General features: G+C 39.2%; 1 protein-coding gene across 3 annotated transcripts in view; it reads left to right on the forward strand.

Annotated features, from left to right (window-relative positions):
* The first annotated feature begins 1,244 nt into the window (after window positions 1-1,244).
* DNAJB6 (DnaJ heat shock protein family (Hsp40) member B6) overlaps window positions 1,245-16,397 on the forward strand; it is a 60,587-nt gene continuing 45,434 nt past the window's right edge. Inside the window, exons 1-5 of one of the 3 annotated variants that reach the window (XM_032235031.1) lie at window positions 1,245-1,423; window positions 10,702-10,791; window positions 11,723-11,832; window positions 13,842-13,898; window positions 14,551-14,661. In XM_032235031.1, coding sequence (XP_032090922.1) covers window positions 10,727-10,791; window positions 11,723-11,832; window positions 13,842-13,898; window positions 14,551-14,661 — 343 coding nt within the window. In that variant the 5' untranslated portion in view covers window positions 1,245-1,423; window positions 10,702-10,726. The remainder of the gene's footprint in view (window positions 1,424-10,701; window positions 10,792-11,722; window positions 11,833-13,841; window positions 13,899-14,550; window positions 14,662-16,397) is intronic. The other 2 variants (XM_032235029.1, XM_032235030.1) reach the window with 2 other exon arrangements.

The raw sequence follows: 16,397 nt of genomic DNA on the forward strand, positions 1-16,397 counted from the left end.
GCCTAGATGGACATTTGTTCCAACAGAAGCAAGGGCAAACCCTAGAAAGCTGCAGGGGTTAGTTGAGGCAGTCGTGAATCAATCCAGGCTTAAAATGCACACAAAATAATTTTAAATTGTATGTATATATGTATGTATGTATGTATGCATGCATGCATGCATGCATGCATGCATGCATTATATATATATATATATATAACATATACCAGTGTTTTTCAACCACTGTGCCGTGTGCCGTGACATAGTGTAAGGTGTGCCGTGGGAAAATTATTTTATATATAGTCAATATAGGCACAGAGTTAAAAATTTTTAACATTTTCTAATGGTGGTGTGCCTCGTGATTTTTTTCATGAAAAAAGTGTGCCTTTGCACAAAAAAGGTTGAAAAACACGGACATATACATCACACACACACACACACACACACACACACACACACACACACACACACACACACACACACACACATATTCCCCTTCTGGGCTTGTCACCATCCTTTCCGGGGAAGATGCTATTTTCGAGGCAGCCAGTAGGGGGCACGCGCAGCAACTTTTCCCAAGAGGAGGCGGTAGTGGGGGGAGCGTAAACGTTCGGACGACTTATTCTAGAACCTTCCGGAACGTCGAGGCCGTCGTGACGGAATTCCTCGGTGGGTGCCTCCCTCCCCTTTCCCGGAAGTAGGTTACATAGAGACGCGCAGGTTAGAATGACTCGCCCCATGACTTCAAGGGAATTTCCGGATCCAAAGTCACTCTTGCTTCCCCCCTCCCCCACAAACTCCTTTGTTTCCTTCTTCCCTAGCCAATTGAAGAAGGAAGTGAAACCGGAGAGAAATCCAGGTTTGCTCACAGCTGTGACCGGGGAAGACCCAGTAAACAAGTTCCGGTCTAGAACGGCGCGCACCTTTCTAATTTAAGCCCTTCCTTTCTGTGGTGCGTGGAATCCTAGCGGCAGAGCGAGGTAGCGGCCCTCCTCGCTCCTAATAGGCCTAAGCCTCCTCGGAGGAAGGAGGCTGTTATCCACGTCTTCCCGGCCGGAAGGAGGCCTTTCTCAGTTGACTTTCGAGACGCCGCTCGCAGCACACTTTGAGCTGACGCCTCGGGCCTCTTTTTTCGGGAGTTTCCCCGGAAAAGGGGTGGGAACGCTTATCCCGGAAGTCTGTGTGTATATAAACGCATAACACCTCTTCAGATTTTGTTCTTTTTACTCGCTCTATAAACGTGCGGAACAATAAACGACGCGGGTTTTTCCCCTTCCTGCGCGTGACGCACTTCCTGTTTGCGGCCCTGCCAGAAGCTTGTGGAAGTCCTGCTGTTTCTGTTGCTGCTGCTACCACCACCACCACCACCACCACCAAAGCGGGAAGGCAGCCGAGAAAGAAGAAGAAGAGACAGGAGTGCGGCTGTCTAAGGGGGAGCGAGCGGGTGAGGCGGCCAAAGGCGGGAAAAACAGTTACGGGTCATCAGCAATTTAACGCGCGCACGGGGGGAGGGGGAGATCGAAGGGGTGGCGACGGCACCACAGAGAAATTGGGGGGGGGAGGTTTCCCCCTCAGCAACGGGTTTTACGCTCCCCTCCACACCCCGCCCTTTTTTCTTTGGCTCGTGCTCCCTCTGATTGGCCAAAGCGTGCCGCGCGCTGTAGAAAAGGAGGGGAGTGGTCGCCTGCAATACAGGGGGGGGGGGGTTGGGGGCGTTGGATTAATGACATCCCGCCCTGTTCCCTACTTACTGTCTTCGGTGGGGAAAACTTGGAGGAGGCCTCCTCCATTCCCTTCTCCGCGGAGTCGCCTTTTGTCTCGGGGTGGGGTGGGGGCTAAATCTGGGCGAAGACGACGGGGGTTCCATAGAAGCACAAAAGGGCCCCCCTTGCAGGTGGGAAGAGTCCGCCAGAGCAGAGTTTTCCCAACTAGGGTGCCTCTAATAGACGGGCGGGCTTGGACTGGAGAACGCTTCATCCGACCTGTGGTGGGAAATTCTGGGATTAAAGTTTAAAGATGCCAAGATTGGGGTGGGGGGGAATTAGGAAAATTAGGGCGATTGGCAAAGGATGACCATGAAGAATAATTAAAATGCCAGTATAACAACCTATGGTGAATTAATTAGAAATATATAATATTTCTAATATATATATTCTTATAATTTATATTATATATTTCTAATTAATTCACCATAGGTGGTTATACTGGCATTTATATTATAAAATATATATTATTATATCATATTAATAAGCACTTACTAATAAATGTTGGAACATTTGCTTGCTGGAGAATTTTGGGAGTTGAAGTCCACTCATCTTAAAACATGCATAGGTTGGGAAACATTGCTTCAGGATCATCTTTTATAAATGAGGGAACTGTATCTTATTTCAAGGGAAAGATGTTGAGATAGATAAAATCATGCATAGTATCCATTCTTGGGGTAAAAAATATTTTTTATTTCAACTGCTTTGTTTTTAAATGAAGTACTTCACCTTGGGGGTAATGTGAATGGAAAGTTTGTATGGCACAGGGAGCTAAGCTCAGTAGCACAAGGATTCAATGCTGTTGCAACAAGATAATGTGATTGTGTGTGGAATTTATTGCTGATAGCATTGTTTCTGTTCTGTGTATTGCCCAATGAAGTGGAGGAAGGGAACTAGCCAGGTTTAGTTTTTGTTCTTTGTCGTGAAATATTTTATTGTTATAAGGCTTACTGCCAGAAATGATTTGTCTCTTCTGAATTGGACTATTGATGATAGTCTCCTCCCCACAAAGCAGCAAATGGTTTTAGCTGAAATGAGAACTAATTTTGCATCAGATGTTTCACACATCATGCATATAATTATTAAAAGTAATATTACATGGAATGTGTCTTTTAAAATTTCAGTGATAGAAATTAAAAGAATAGCTGGCCATTAAAATTTCCTCGAGGTAGGGAGGAAACATTTTGTAGACAGGGTTTAAAAGAGTTTTACTGCTATGTTTGTTTTATAGATAACATATTTCACCTAACACTACCATTTTTTTAGTAAATCTGTAAGAAAAAAAATAGTTTTTGACTTACTATCACAATTGAGGCAATTTTTTTGTTGCTAAGTGAAACATTTGTTAAGTGAATTTTGCCCCATTTTAGGATCTTTCTTGCCACAGTTAAATGAATCACTGCAGTTGTTAAATTAGTATCACACTTATTAAGTCACCTCAAGACTGGACTACTGTAACGCGCTCTACATGGGGCTGCCCTTGAAGAGTGTTTGAAGACTTCAGCTTGTCCAGAACGCAGCCGCGCGAGCGATCGTGGGTGCACCTCGGTACACCCACATTACACCTATCCTCCGCAAGCTGCACTGGCTGCCCATTGGTCTTCGGACACGCTTCAAGGTGCTAGTCGTTACTTTTAAAGCCCTACATGGTATCGGACCTGGGTACTTGAGAGATCGCCTCCTGCCAGTCACCTTCCAAAGACCTATCAGATCCCACAGACTAGGCCTCCTCCGAATTCCATCTGCCGGCCAATGTTGGCTGGCGACTCCTCGGGGGAGGGCCTTCTCTGTGGCTGCTCCAGCCCTCTGGAACGATCTCCCCTTTGAGATCCGGACCCTTACTACCCTTCCGGCCTTCCGCAAAGCAACTGAGACCTGGCTGTACCGGCAGACCTGGGGCTGTTGAACTATCCAGCCCCATCCGAGGTTACGACTGTTGTTGAATTTTAAATTGCTGTCCCCTTTTTATTGTGAGTCGCCCTGAGTGTCTCGGGAATAGGGCGGCATACAAACTAAATAAAATCAAAAATCGAAATCGCTTCCCCAATGACTTTGCTTGTCTGATGGTTATAAAAGGGGATCACATGACCCCAGGACACTGCAAGTATAAGCATATAAGTATATATGTCATTTTTCAAGCGTCTGAATTTTGGTCATGTGATCATGTGGATGCTGCAATGGTCATAAGTGTGAAAAACAATAAGTCACTTTTTTCAGTGTTGCTGTAATGTTGAACTAAATGAACTGTTGTAAGGTGACAGCTGTCTATGTAAGTATTAAAACATATTCCTGTGTATTTAAAAAAACCACATCCATCTCTATTCAGTCTAATAATTCTTGACAGTAAGTGTTCTAAATAGTACTTTGTTTAGTATCTTCATAAAGCTGCTGAATGACGTTCTTTGTCCACATGGAATGAAATATGCTGATGATATTCAGTTGTCTAACTTCGCCTCTGGCTACGCAGATAATCCCGGCAAGTTCTTTTGTGTGTCTGGATGCTGTAGGTGTCTGCATAGAGAAGAATGTGCTTCAACTCAGTTCTAGTGAGTCCATTTAGCAGTGGGATTTTAGCCCACCTGTATCTGGAATTGGAGATTTTGCACTTTTCCTTCTGGAAGGGTTTGCAGTCCACAACTGAGAACCAGTGTACACTTTGGGGGGCCTTCTGGGCTCACAGTTCCACCTCAAAGAGTAGAAGACATTTGTGGTCAGACAGGCCTTTGCACAACTCTATCTTGTACTCTAATTATGCTTGTTATAAGCATGTTAGTCACCTCTCATTTTGGGTGATACAATGTGCATTTTATGGGTCGCTCTTGAAGACTGTCTGGAAGCTGTATTGGTCCAGAGGTCTTCTCTGAGGGCCTTTTCTCTTTGCAGTTGTTATCAATATTTTCATGGTTCACAGACTTTATGCACTCTTTGTGATGGATATTAATTATCCCATACGTAGTGAAGGCATTCATGGTAGAAAAATAATATGAAATCCCAGATTCTGCAGTTTCTTCCGGCTAATTAAAGAAGCTTAGGTCAATCAGACTCTTTATTGAAGAAGATATAATTACCTTTTATAGTAGGCATATATAACTGCTTCTCCCATATTGTTCTAGAAAATATTTTAGTCTCTTGCAAATTGAATTTTCAAAAGGGTACAGAGGAGGGCACAGCCAATACAATATTCTTTTCTCAATCTAAGGTGTAAGAGAAAGTGTCAGCAGTTCATAATTCTGTTATTTGAAATTATATCAATAGTAAACAAATATTCCATGGAAAATAGATTTGCAGTTAGAAATCTGTATAATTATTAATCTGTATGCTCTGAAGCAACCTTATACTCACATCTCCTTTGCTTTTGGCCTTGCTTTTGGTAACTTTTGAAACAATGAATCATGCCTTATTTTGATGAAATAGAAGTAAATAACAATTTGTGCAATAGTCATCAGCATTGTGGGGTTGCTTCGTTGCCTTCAGCTGCTACTATTTTTAGTATATCATCCTTCCAGATGTCCATAGATGCTTTGTGTAGTATATTGTCCCATAGCCCTTTTTTACCATCATTTTGCCTTTTAATAGCCATTCCTTCTATTTCCTGGCTCTTCCCCTTTTATTTGTCATATATTCTTTAGGCTTCTTTCTGACATCAGAACACACACAAACACATACACACTTATTTTAGAAGAAACAAAGTACCTTGCTTTTTGCTCTCCCCAGTCTGTTGCTATAAGTTATACTGATCAGCTCTGGAGCACTAAACTGCCAACTTCTGATATAATACTAGGGACATATTTAATATATTATCTTAATTAGCAATGGCTCCTAATATGTAATCATTATTGAAAGGTGTTTGTGAACAGCTGATTTCAGTGAAACTCGATTGCCTATCCAGTTTCATTGAAATCAGCTGTTCACATCTTTCAGAAGATAGTGTTGTAATTAGAACAACGTATTTATGCTGTCTTCAGTATAGTTTCCAAGATATAATTCTGTAATATCAGAAGAATGTTTACTTATGCATTGAGCCTTTGCAAGATAAATACTATTGAGCACATCAATATTTACAAGGTTTTAAATGGGTACAATATATTACTTAATATAAGTTGTCACCTAATTAACCCTGGCTGAGCTAAAAAAAATCTGATTGCACCTATTTGTTAGTGATTTATATTGATATAATTAAATCAGTTATCTATTCCGATATTCATGCTTGCTTAAAGAAATAATAATACTAGACCTGCAAGCTACATTTAGATATTGAAAAAAATGCCAGAAGCTTAAAAATTAATTTCATACTGCTGTCAAGAAAACTACATGCCATGTTCCTAATGTAATCAAATGTCGTTTGACTTGGATATCTGTATTTTATATAGTTACTAGTTTTTTCATAAAGAATTAGATTGTGAATGGATGCATTAGGATAAATCACAATATTCCTGTAGTTTGCTTTTTTGTTTTTTATGAACCATTCTTGCACTTCTGAGAAAAGGAAGAAGAAATTTGAACAGAGGTGTCAAACTCAAGGACCATTGGCTGTATCCGGTCTGCAGGATGCTTAAATCTGGCCCACAGGACTGACCTGGAAATACCATAGGACCGGCCTGCGGTGCCTCTGCTGGCCAAAATGGGCTGCAGGGTGGTGTTTATGGCTTCCATGTCCTCCTGCAGCATTCTGCTGGCCAAAAATGGGCTGTGTGGAGCCCCTGTGAGGCCCATTTTTGGCAGAATGCTGCTGGAGGCTGGGAAGGCCAAAAACAGGCTGCGCGGGGCCTCCACACGTCCCATTTTGGCCGGAAAAGTGCTACAAGATAAGTCCATTCTGTCTTCCCCTCCCCGCTCCCTTCCCAGCCCACAGAGAACTACAGTGCTGATCCAGCCCTCAAAGAAATCCAGTTTGACACCCCTGGATTTGAACATCTTTTCTTTCTTTTATAATAGATTGTAGCATGTTGGAGCCACTGGGACATATTCCTGCTGTTTTCCTATCCTAATCTTTATGCAAATGAAATGCTGTATTTTTCACAGTGTAAGACACTTCTCTCCCTAAAAGTGGGTGGAAATGTCTGTGCGTCTTATACAGTGAATATTGCCAAACCCCACCCATACATTGGCCCCCACCCTTCGGCTGTTTTTTGCCTCTACATGTTGCGATTTCAGCCTCTGCACACTCCATTTTATATCCGTTCCAGCTGCAGGGATCACCACAGGACATCGCCGCCTCCAAGCGCCATGTTTTTGGCCTCCACACTCCCCATTTTCAGCCAGTTCCAGGTGGCAGGAATGGCCTGGAACCGGCCAAAAACATGATGCTTTGGAGGCCAAAATCGCAACGCATGGAAGTGGTGATGGGTGGTGGCGATCCCTGCAGCCTTTAACAACTGATTGGCGGTGTTCCAGGAGGCTGATTCAACCAATCAGCTGCTCCTGCTGATTCAGACTGCAATAACATGCTGAAGCTGGTCAGGCTGTTTGCAAGGGCGCTAACCAGATGGCTACTGATGGATGCTAGTAGGCAGAGGCAGAATTTTTTTTCTTGTTTTCTTCCCCAAAAACTAATGTGCCTCTTATACTCTGAAAAATACTGTAAGTTTTTGCCTTCTGCACTTGCTAGAAGACATGAGGGAAGGTGGAGTTCTGGTGTCTGACAGCAAAGGAACATCAAATTGTCCAGCTGATCTTTGTCTCACAGAAATATTGCCTAAATGTGGGAAGACACTCCCCCCCCCCCCGGTAATTAGGGGTATTACAGGATTGTCCATACATTTTAAGTGTTTGGTTGCCTTTCTGCATAACCAAAATCCAACTCCAAATTGGCCACATCATTTGGTAGCGATATGATTATAAGCTTTAAGAATGTGTCACAACCCTAGGAAGGATGCAGTGGCAAGCCATTTCTGAAAAACTTGCAAAGAAAACTGCAGGGTTTATTCCTCATAAAAGGCGGGGTTGCTTTCAGGCCATACATTCGGTGTGCACACTTAATTTCCTTTGGCCGTCTGGGAGAGAAGCCTGTTTGATAGTGCTTTTCCCAGAATTATTTTTGATTAAGTCAGTTTATTTTTCTTTTACTCCCCTTCTATTTTCTTTCTATACAAATAGTTCTCGAATTACAAATGTAATGGAGCCTGCAAATTACAATTGTAACCCGAGGATTGTTTGAGTGAATCGCATAAAATGAACTTGAAAACTTCCTGCTTTCACCCACCCATTCACTAATCAAATGCACAGGGCATTAAGTACATGAGGTATCTTAGGGTGGAGAAGGCCATTGTGGGGGGGGACTAGTGATGAAACAGGCCACCTGCTTAAGATCACCCAAGGCCTCCCCTGATCCACTGAGATACCTCATGCTCCCCACAATTTCTTCCTTGCCCATGCTGCTGCGCCAGGTTTTCACAGGCACTGGACCTGTGGAGACTCACCTTGCGAAGATCTAGCGAGCTGTCTCCTCTCCAACTTCTCTGTCATGGTTTCTTTGCCTGGTCCCGGCACTCCAAAACAAAGTGGTGAGAGCAGAGGGAGAGCAGGACGAGCATGCTCTGCCTGACTTTTTGGACTCACCAAGGCTGCCTGCTGGGACGGAAACCTAGGTGAGTCTCCCCCAAAAGCTTCCAGTCTCGATGTGGAAAAATGTTTGCATGTCAATGGAAGGCTTTGGGGCAGTGAAATTGTGGTCCTTCAAGCTTCTCTTCAGCTTGCAAATACTTTTCGCACAGAGACTTGAAGCTTCTGGGTGCTGTGATCTTGCAGGACTTTAGGCCCCCATTCTCTGCAAGTGGATGGGTGCCTGAAGTTGCACAAGATCATGGCTCCCAGAAGTTCCCAGTATCAGCGGGCAAAACATTTGAAAGCACGCTTTGAGGTAGCGAAAGTGCATCTTTACATGAATGATTTTATAACTATCTCCATCATATATCATTGCAGTGTAGCTTTTATCAAAACTGATAATACTGGTATCATTACATGGCTAAAATATGTAGACGTTAAAAATAGTTTTACAAATAAGACATAGTATAAAATATTAAAACGCGTTCACTGATTATGGAAGTTTGTAAGCATCTGTATTTGTATCTCTGCTTGCCAAGAGTCTAGCTAAAACTGCTTGATTAAAAAAAAACTTGCTACTAACTGCCATGTTTTCCCAAAAGTAAGACCTACCCAGAAAATAAGACCTAGCCTGATTTTTAGCATGCTCTTAATATAAGCCATACCCCAAAATAAGCCACAGTTAAGGTTGTCAGCTGTGTGTATGTGTGTTTGGGGTGGCCAGCACTGGAGGCCTGAGGTCTGATAGTGTCCGGCAGCAGTTGCAGCCCATGCAGTGCAAGTAAGTTGATTACCTGTCCAAGCAGGAAGCAGAGGCAGGGGGGAGGCATGTGATCCAACACACTGTGCGGGCTGGCTATCTGCACGTGCGGGCTGTGGGAAAGCCGATAGTGGGTTGGAGCAGACGGCTGGACACGGGAAGCTTTTTGTGCACTGGCAGTAGACGGAGGCAGCTGTGTGGGGAGAAGGCAGGTGATCCTGACATGCTATGCGGGACTCAGGTGAGCTGAGGTGTGGTGGGTGGCTGGCCAGCTGGCCGTAGGAGGCTTTTCTTCACATCTCTCGGCTTGCCTGCAGCCCACACGTTGCATCAGCATTGTTTGCCTTCCCTTCCGTGGCTCTGCCTCTGTCTGCTGTTGATGACACTGCGTGAAGATGAGTCACGGCTGGCAACCGGTTCCGGCCCACTGACTCGGCTTTCCTCTGTAGTGCGTCTGGGTCACGTGCTTCCCCTCTTTGCTGCTTGGACAGGTAAGCAACTCATCAGTGCTGTGCTGGCTGGGCAGCCCCAGACTGCCCTGCAGCTCCTACCGGACACCATCGGTCCCTGTGCACTCACAGCCTCATGTTCATGTCTGGGGGATGGGACTCTGATATTGTATCTCCAAAAATAAGTCATCATGCTTATTTTGGAGACCCCCAAAATATAAGACCGGATCCTATTTTCAGGGAAATATGGTATGTATTTATCATATTTCCCTGAAAACGACATAATTCTGTTTCAGTTTTCCTTTATGAGGGTATGATTCATGTGGGTGGAGATATTAATCAGAGATTATTTGAATTTGCATTTGGTATACAAGGAAGATTGAAAATTATTAATACTCTTCTACAGTAAAGGAAGATATTGTATTCAGAGGAAAAAAAATTCTGCAGAATAACAATATTTTTTTCATAAATAATGGTTAATCAACCTAATAAAATATTGAATTCTTTTTGTTACTTTTCTTCTGCTTTTCCTAGCTTAGGCATTCTATTTTTGTTGTAATTTAGATTACATTTCATTGGTTTATCATATTCTTTGTTTAAAACTGAGTGTTCTAATCTAACAATTATTGTTGGAAGTCTTTTGACAATGTTATAAAAAGTGGAAGGTTTGTCGAGGATATAAAAAATAGGATATAAGTACTACAGTATTATAGTTTGGATGAAACTTAACATGGCAATATAGTTGGAAGATGCAATATAAGAGGCCCTTCTACTGTAATATTCCTTTCAGAAGAATATGATGGGTTGGTTTTATTTTTTTCTAAAAGTGCTCCTTTCCTATGAAAATCTTCATATTTTTGATTGAATAAAAAATATTTCAGATGATTGTAAAATGTTTGTCTGGTTGAGCCTTCTCAATTTTTGTCAAAAGTTAAGACTCAGATACTATTTTACCTGTTTAAATTTTTTATTAAAAGCAGTTTCAAAAATTTGCTAATTTTTTGTTTGGTGATCTAGACCTGGAGTTCTCAATAACTGGGTGGTGGATTGGAACCGGGCCAGGGCCCGCCAGGAACTGATTACAAAACTCTTTTCCTACAATGATATTTTTGGGCAGACTTTTAACAATCCATATTTTTATAGGGTGCATCATACCTTTTAAGAGAAATTTGTATTTGTATATTGAAATGAAGTCTTGGTTTTACAGGATTCTTACCCAAACACAATAAAACATGGTGGATTATTATGAAGTTCTAGGAGTGCATAAACATGCCTCTCAAGAAGACATTAAAAAAGCGTAAGTATTCATTTTTAAAACTGTGGCAAGTTACATTGTATTCCTTGCATTAGCTGTTTTTTTTGAAGGAGGCTTTAAATCACATAAAACTGGGTGTCTATAAACAGTTTTCCTTTGTTTCCTTTACTATCACTTAGGTGTTTATTTATATGTTTACCTAGAATCAAATCTTATGGTTGAAATTATGATTGGTCACTCAGCTCAATATTTATTAGTCGCAAAAGATTGTTTAAAGCAGAAGTAATTTAAAACGTTCAAGCAAATATAGCTGCTGAAAAAAAATCATATGTCAGGAACTTACATCAGGTATAAACACCAATCTTACAAAAAATATTCCCTAGAATTGGGACAAGTTTATTGATCAGCTGATAAATTTAAAAAATTGGTGGCTAATACTGATTTCCTAATCATTCCTTCCTACATTTCATATGTAGATTTATAAAATTATCAGAATAGAATCCAGCAAATAGTTAATAGTATAATTATTATGGCACTTGGTATCCTATTTAGAACTGCAGAGTATGGATGACATTTTAATTAAACAATTTAATAATTAAGGTTCAGTACTTTTTCCTATATTCTGTTTATAGAATTTAGAACTCCTGTGAATTTTCTCTACTGCGTTTTCTCCCTATTTCCTTCTCTTGTGCCCTTTTGTGTCTTGCAGTACAGCCCATCCAGATGGTTTAATCCTTCTTTGAGTAGTTCTTGCAAAGTGCTACAATGTGTCAAGATAAATCTCTCAAGTTTAAGTAATCCATTGGGACAAATTATTATATTGAAGATGCATTAGGAAATTATCATTTGCAATTAGTATTTCTATAGATGTTTAAGTTGTTAAAAATTCTTAGTTCATCAGGCTAGCTTGTTCTTTTGTTATTTTTTAATGCAGCGATGTTCTTGAATAAAGTATCTTTGGTTTGGATTTCAGATACCGTAAACTTGCATTAAAATGGCATCCTGACAAAAATCCAGATAATAAAGAGGAAGCTGAGAGACAATTCAAGCAAGTTGCTGAAGCTTATGAAGTGCTTTCAGATAGTGAGTAAAATATGAAAGATTCCACATCAGTCTGGAAGTTAGAATATACCTTAAACTATTGCATATATATTTGGTCTCAGAATGTCAAAGAAATTCTGCAAGACTGGACTGGGTGGAAATGTTCTCATTCTCTGGATTTTCCTTGAAAAAATAAAAGATATGCTGCACTGGATAATTGTACACAGTTGCTGTGGAGAGGGAAGGAAAATAAGGTGCTGTTAAGGAGGAGTAAGTGGAGTATTTAAGGGAAAGATAATTTATATTTATCTAATTTGTATTAAACACAAGTGGTACTTGATTTATAACAGTTTGTTTAGTGACAGTTCCAAGTTACAGTGGCATTGAAAAATATGACTTATGATCATTTTCCACAGTTATGACCTTTGCAGCATCCCCATGATCATATGATTAAAATTAAAATTCTTGGTAACTAGTTCATATCAGAGGTGCTGTCGGTTCGCATTGGTTCAGGCGAATCAGTAGTGGTGGTGCAAGGCTCCGCCTACCCAACCTGATGTCACAAAGAACCTTCTGCACATGCATAAACATAAACAGACGTGCACGTTCCCACTCCTGAACTGGTAGTGAAGAAAATAGAATACAATCTCTGGTTCATACTTAAGACTTTTCCTGTGTCCCAAGGTCACCTTTTGCAACCTTCTGATAACCAAAGTCAAAGGGGAAGCCAGGTTCACTTAACAACTCGGTTGCTAACTTATCAACTGCAGTGATTCACTTAACTCTGCCAAGTAAAGCGGTAATATGGGACAAAATTCACTTAACAAATGTCTCATTTAACAATAGAAATTTTGGGCTCAATTGTAGTTGTAAGTAAAGAACTACTTGAAATGTAAATTATATAAATTAGGCTGATGAGCAACTTAATCTAATTGCACTCTCCCCTTCCACCAATATGTCAGTTGAGAATTTTAGCAAATATTCTGTTCTTCTGTTCTGCTAGGTTTTCCCAAAGTATAATCTCCTTTGCACAGATGCAAAGAGAGCAAGAAAAGATGTTAAGTATCTCTTAGTTTTACATTGTTGAAATAAATCTATCTTTCCCAAAGTTTCATTGTATCCTTTTCATATCATTTGTATTCATTTACGGAAGATATATAAATTAAGATTGCAAGTAGTCCTTAATTAATGATAGTAATTGGGACTAGAATTTCTATCACTAAGCAACATAGTCATAAACATTGTGATGCTATGTGACTATGCCATTTCTATGTGGAAGTTTTGGCAGTTCAAGTTACTATTAAACAAATCACTGCAGGTTGTTAAGCATGGTCATCTTGTGACCGTGGCTTCTGACTTCCTGCGGTCTTCCCTATTGACTTTGCTCGTGGGAAAACGATAGGGAAGATTGCAAATGGTGAGCATGGGACTGCAGGGCGCTGTGTCAGCCAGAATGCAAGTTCTGGTCATAATTGCCAATATTGTAAGTTCAAACCATACATTAAAGAAAAGTGTGATGATGAAAGATTTAGGAAATTTTGTCATATTATAAATCTATAGGTTCTGAACAAATGATAGTGTGTGGTTCCAAGATTTAGGAAACCCTTTCTCAGTCTGTCATATTGAACATTTTGCTAAATTTTGACTGAATTTAAAAAGAAATAGTATTTTGCTGCATAACCCAGAATCAAATTATTTATTCAGAAAAAAATGTACATTTTGTCACATATTTCATCCTACTTAAGAATTATATTGATGGTCCCTTTATGAATGAAATTGTAATGCATTCCCTAAAGCTTTTTCATAATCTTCAGATTTATGGCAAACACCAGAGATTGATTTAAAAGAAGTACTCGAAGTGGCTGGTCTGTCTTCTCTTTTTCCTTTGTATATTCAATCTGGTCTTTTAAAAGTCAGGGAATTTTGCGGAATAGGATTGTTAATATTGGGAGATATTTAGAGGGGAATCCATAGAATAGAATAAATATGAGATCTTCAGAATAGTTTGTCTTTGATTTATATTTGCAGTTTAACTACCTCCTTTTTTGCAGCTAAAAAGCGTGATATCTATGACAAATATGGAAAAGAAGGGTTAAATCCAGGTGGAGGTATGTAAGGATTTAATGTTGCTTCTCCTATTTTTTTTAATGTAAATGTTTGTGAAATTACTTATAGTTTTAATGATTAAAAAGGAGATGGAAAGAGAGAGAATAAAATAAAATAAATATGGAAAGAGAGAGGATAAAAATATGGAAAGGGAGAAGATAAAATAACTGCTAAAATAATTGTAGTAAAAATTTGGAATCTCTTTGTATCTTTTTTCTTTTTCTTCCTTTTTTGTTTTTTTATTTATCATTTTTTAAAAATTGTATTTTTATGTGTAAAAATTCTTCAATAAAAATTAATTTAAAATAGGAAATGTTTGTCAATGGATATTAATAGGTGTGTGTACTGATTTGATTAGGATATTGAAAATTTAAATCTGGATTCTGGCTTATAAATAAGAATTCTGATAAATATGTCACAAGCCTCATTGTTTTCAGTAGTCTACTCCCAACTGTGGCTACATCTAATTCAAATCTTTACATCCTATCTCTAATCCAGCATGAGGTCACATGCTATGCGGAGCTTGATAAAATGACAAAAAATCAAGAAATACAGTTATTACAACAATTCGTTATTAAAATAGTTATCTTGATAAATTATATAAGGAATGTTTTAATATTTTGGAAAATGTAATATTAAATACTCTTTTTATAGGTGGAAGCCATTTTGACAATCCATTTGAATATGGTTTTACATTCCGGAATCCTGAGGATGTCTTTAGGGACTTCTTTGGTGGAAGAGATCCATTTTCTTTTGATTTCTTTGGTGAGTACTTTTAAATTAAATTTTCACTTTCCCCCTACTTTTAAGAATTGTCATAATTGCTGCTTCTAATCCTCTGGTTTTCCAAGTATGTTGGCAAAAAGATACTCTCAATATGTTCAAAATCTGATTTGGTTTCTTTGTTTGGATAGTTTGGAATATTGAAGATTTGTGCAATAAGCCGTGGCCTATATCTGTATAATCCCTTCAAATATTTCAGAATTAATTTCTTTTGATGGTGTCCTTGAAATTGATTAATTCATAGTATCACAATGCTAAAAAGGATCTTGGAGGTCTTCTAGTCTCAATACCCAGGATAGGAAATCACATACCATCCTGAATAAATAGATACCCTATTTTTCTTGAAAATTGCAGCAATAACTTCAGGAGGCTCTAATCTTTTATAGTTGTATAGATATAGTTTAACATTTTAGATGAAAGTTCTAAAGCTTTCCAATTAGACAAAATTAGAATGAGTTCAACTTTTTTACTCAGTTTGAAATGAATTGTAAATCACATCCTACATTTTCCTTTATATCGGTGCAGTAGTCAAATGGTGAAGACACTCGCCTCCCACTTGGCAGGTTGAGAGTTCAGTTCTAGGCAGTGACAGATATTTCTCCACCAGGACACAAAGAGAAAATATCTGCTGGGAACTCCACATAGGTAAAGCAAGGAATACAGAGTTATAAAAAGACAAAAACAAAACAAAACACCTTTATATGTTGTGATATGCTTAACATTTTTTAACAAAGGACTACAGTATAAAAGTACCAGAAATGTCACAATTGTACAGTTGCTTTTAATCAAGATGCAGAAAGCATTTTTTCTTCAACCAAACAGGATGATTTGAATAATTTTGGATTAGTGGGTTATAGACATGAACACTAAAGAAAAAATATTTCCCAGTAACTACCAAATTTCTCAACTAAAGCAAGACATTGTGACAGTTACAGTTCACAATTGAATGAAATGGCGTCATTTTGTTGGAGACATAACTATCCAGAACATCAGTTAATCTTGATCAATGGATTTCTCATTCTATGCTATGTGAAGACATCAAAATGCTGCTTGGAGATTGGAGGATACTTGCTGTTTGTGGAACCCCACCCCCTGCTATTAAAATCCAGCAGATATAATTTTGCTATGTAGACTTTGGAAAAGTTGAATGCCTAAATGAAGTGGAGAATGTTCTTTTCAGAAAATTCAGAAACTTCAGAAGTGGACTTTCTGTTTTGGGGTTGGTATAGAAAAACTTTTTGCTTGCTGTGATGGATAATACACTGGAGCTAGAGAGTGCAACTGCAGATTTTTTTTCTGAGTCTTTTTCAATTGTAGCTATGATCAACTGATTTTCTGTGTTCCCTAGGATAGGTTTGTATAGTTTGACTTTTGTCCTTCTAGGCAAAAAATATATATGTTTACTTGGTTGTATGAGAATTTGTTTTAATGTGTGGAGTCGGCCCTGATAGTTGGGGACATAATTGTACCTCTCATTTTCACTTAATAATTACAGAGAGGCTGTAGAACTTAAAAATAAGTTTGTTTTGGAGTGAGCAAAGGTTTGGAGTTAAAATCAAAGAGATTAAGTTATGTGGCTAGAGGTCATGAAACTTGGGTAGATTTGTCTGAGCTGCTCTTTAAGGCACTTATTCTCTATGAAATCTCTGTCTCTGGTATTGAAATAGCTGTGAACCTAAGACTTATTTTAAATTTAATTTCAAGATAATATAAAATAC

The sequence above is a fragment of the Thamnophis elegans genome, chromosome Z (assembly GCF_009769535.1).
Source record: "Thamnophis elegans isolate rThaEle1 chromosome Z, rThaEle1.pri, whole genome shotgun sequence".
Taxonomy (NCBI): Eukaryota; Metazoa; Chordata; class Lepidosauria; order Squamata; family Colubridae; genus Thamnophis; species Thamnophis elegans.